A 2,940-nucleotide genomic window follows, 5' to 3' on the forward strand; every position below is an offset into this window, starting at 1 on the left:
AGCAAAAGAAACTGGAAAGGCAAAGAAATAAAGATAACATTCAAAGATAACATTCTGGTTTGATTTTGAAGGACAAGAAAGGTGATGAGAGAGAAATCAAAAAATGAAAATAGAAGGAAAAGAACAATTAGAAAAATAGGAAAAACACATATTCTTTGGCTTCTCGCTCTCCCATACACTCTCTTTGCCACATCAGCGTTTAAGGACGTATATATTCCACTTCAACATAGTTCGGAGGGGTCATAGGACCCTGTTAATAAATGTGTAACAGCAAATACGGGACAAGTTCAGGTCTCAGGGGGGTTTTTATGTCTTTTTCCCTTTTTAAAAATCTTCATTTTCTTTTTAAATAAATTTCATGTCTATTCAAACTTGATATAAAACGGAAGAGGATTAATACAATAATTATCGTAAAATTTTAATTGCAATAAGTGGCTTGAACATTGTGTAAGTACATAATTCTTAAACCATATTTCTTAAATGAGAAGGGACACGTAGCCATAGTGATGAATTAAACAAAGGACGGCACCGCTACCCTTTGACTTCGTATTTTTCCCTTTTGTTGTACATTGCTTTTCTCCTCCCTATATAAACATATTCAATAACACACAAAACCCACAAGTACTTTGTTATATCTCAACAAGACTTACTATTCTCTTCCTTTTTTTATCTCTCACCCTGAATATTACTTTCTTTTGACTCCACAAAACTAATACTTTTAATTCTCACCATGGGAAGAACACCTTGTTGTGACAAAAATGGACTTAAGAAAGGGCCATGGACCACAGAAGAAGATCAAAAGCTCATTGATTACATTCAAAAGCATGGCTCTGGAAATTGGAGGACACTTCCTAAGAATGCTGGTAACTTTTTTTTTTTTTTTTAATTATTCTTATACTCCTTCCGATCTGTTTCAAATTATGTAAACCTATTTCCTTTTTTATAAATCCATTTCAGAAAAAATGATCTCTTTCTAAATTTAAACAATTTAATTTAAGCTTGTCATTTCAAGCTTAAATGAGAAGTTTTATAACCACACAAATGTTATAACATATTTAAAATTACAAGTTGCAAAAATCGTTCTTTCTTTCTTAAACTCCGTGTTGTTCCCAAATTGGTTCAATAACTTGAATGGAGGGAAAGAATCTTTTAGTCTCTTCTCAACAAAAAAAAAAAATATAATCTAAAACCTTTGCATGTAATATTGAATTAGTGTATTACTATGAAGTTTTAACGATTCCTTTTTGTAAATATGTTTTAATTTATAGGGCTTCAAAGGTGTGGAAAGAGTTGCAGGCTACGTTGGACTAACTATCTAAGGCCAGACATTAAAAGGGGAAAATTCTCCTTTGAAGAAGAAGAGACAATCATCCAATTGCATCGTATTCTTGGAAACAAGTAAGTTCTCTTTTCAACTAAAATCTATTAAAATATATATTCACATTTTTAGTCATATTTTATTGTCAAAATTTTCTATTTAATTTGATCCACACCTTTGAACTCTTAGACTTTAGATATCCAAGTTATTTTTTAAATGATTTTAAATTATATAAATTAACAGTCTGATTTTTTTTTTGACACTATTGAGTCATTTAAAATGGATAATCGTCCACAAAAAGTAGATAGTAACGTGAAAATGAAGAAAGTTACTTATTACAACAAGATAAAATTCATTAGTAGTATAATTTTTTTTAATCTATCAGTATATATAATTAAGTTTAATTCTTTTAATTTATCCTATTTTCTAGAGTTAAATGGATTGTAACTTGTATATCGTTTGTTACTATAGGTGGTCTGCCATTGCTGCTCGCTTGCCTGGAAGGACTGATAACGAAATCAAGAATTATTGGAATACTAATATTCGAAAAAAGCTTATGAGAATGGGAATTGATCCAGTGACTCATAGTCCTCGTCTTGATCTTCTTGATTTAAACTCAATTTTCAACCCTTCACTCTATAATTCATCTCAAGTAAATCTTTCAAGGCTATTAGGTGTACAATCCCTAGTAAATCCTGAGATTTTGAGATTAGCCAATTCCCTCTTTTCCCATAGCCAAAACCACAATTTCTTATTGCAAAGTAATTTTCAAGAAAATCAACTATGCAATTCCCATGTCCAAAACCAATTGATCCCATTTGGTCAAATTAGCGAAATTCAAAACCCTATTCAAAATATTCCAGCTTGCACCAATTTAAATACTTCACATGTTCCAATTTATAGTGATGCTCAAGTCATGCAGCAACCTTATGTCCAGCAATTCTCGTCGAATATTTCAAACTTTAGCTCACAAAATTGCCAACAAAATGAGTGGAAAAACTTTACCTCTGGATCAACATCTTCATCAAGTCCTACTTCATTGAATTCGAACTCCAACATAACTTCTGAAGAAAGTTACTGTAGCATGTTAAACTTTGATATTCCAAATATTTTAGATGTTAATGAATTTTTGTAATTTACTCTTTCAAAGAAGTACCACTCAAAAATTTGGAAAAAAATATTCATTCTTTGTTTTCTCATGTTCAACATTAAAGTTCTATATAATAGGATCAATTATAGCTTGTCAAACATTGTCTCACTTATTTTGCTCCTTTGTACGTGTTCAAATGATATCCAATTAGTGATACACAATTGTACATGAAACAAGATAAAATAAAATAGATTTAATTAATTGTTCAAATTAAAAAATGTGCATGGATAGAGATCGATGATGCTTGTCTCAACTAATGTATCCACGACTTCATAGATTGACGGATCACAAACCAAAGTCACAATCACATCAAAGACTTTCCTTATTTATGCATTATTATTTAAACAACTCAATAATTAATTAATATCCATTCTTTAATATTTCCTAGTAGGCTGTACATCTCATTGGAGAGTGATTATTCATATCCCAACTGGAGGATAATATTCTAAATATAGAAATTTAAATTTTTAAA

At 30.3% G+C, this 2,940-nt stretch overlaps 1 protein-coding gene across 1 annotated transcript; it reads left to right on the forward strand.

Moving 5' to 3' along the window:
- The first annotated feature begins 651 nt into the window (after positions 1–651).
- On the forward strand, positions 652–2,511 carry LOC132053443 (transcription factor MYB102-like). The gene is made up of 3 exons (XM_059445479.1): positions 652–863; positions 1,269–1,398; positions 1,790–2,511. The coding sequence occupies exons 1-3, from the start codon at positions 731–733 to the stop codon at positions 2,451–2,453; spliced, it is 927 nt and encodes a 308-aa protein (XP_059301462.1). The 5' UTR covers positions 652–730; the 3' UTR covers positions 2,454–2,511.
- Positions 2,512–2,940: the final 429 nt, after the last annotated feature.

Source organism: Lycium ferocissimum, chromosome 4 (assembly GCF_029784015.1).
Source record: "Lycium ferocissimum isolate CSIRO_LF1 chromosome 4, AGI_CSIRO_Lferr_CH_V1, whole genome shotgun sequence".
NCBI classification, from domain to species: Eukaryota; Viridiplantae; Streptophyta; class Magnoliopsida; order Solanales; family Solanaceae; genus Lycium; species Lycium ferocissimum.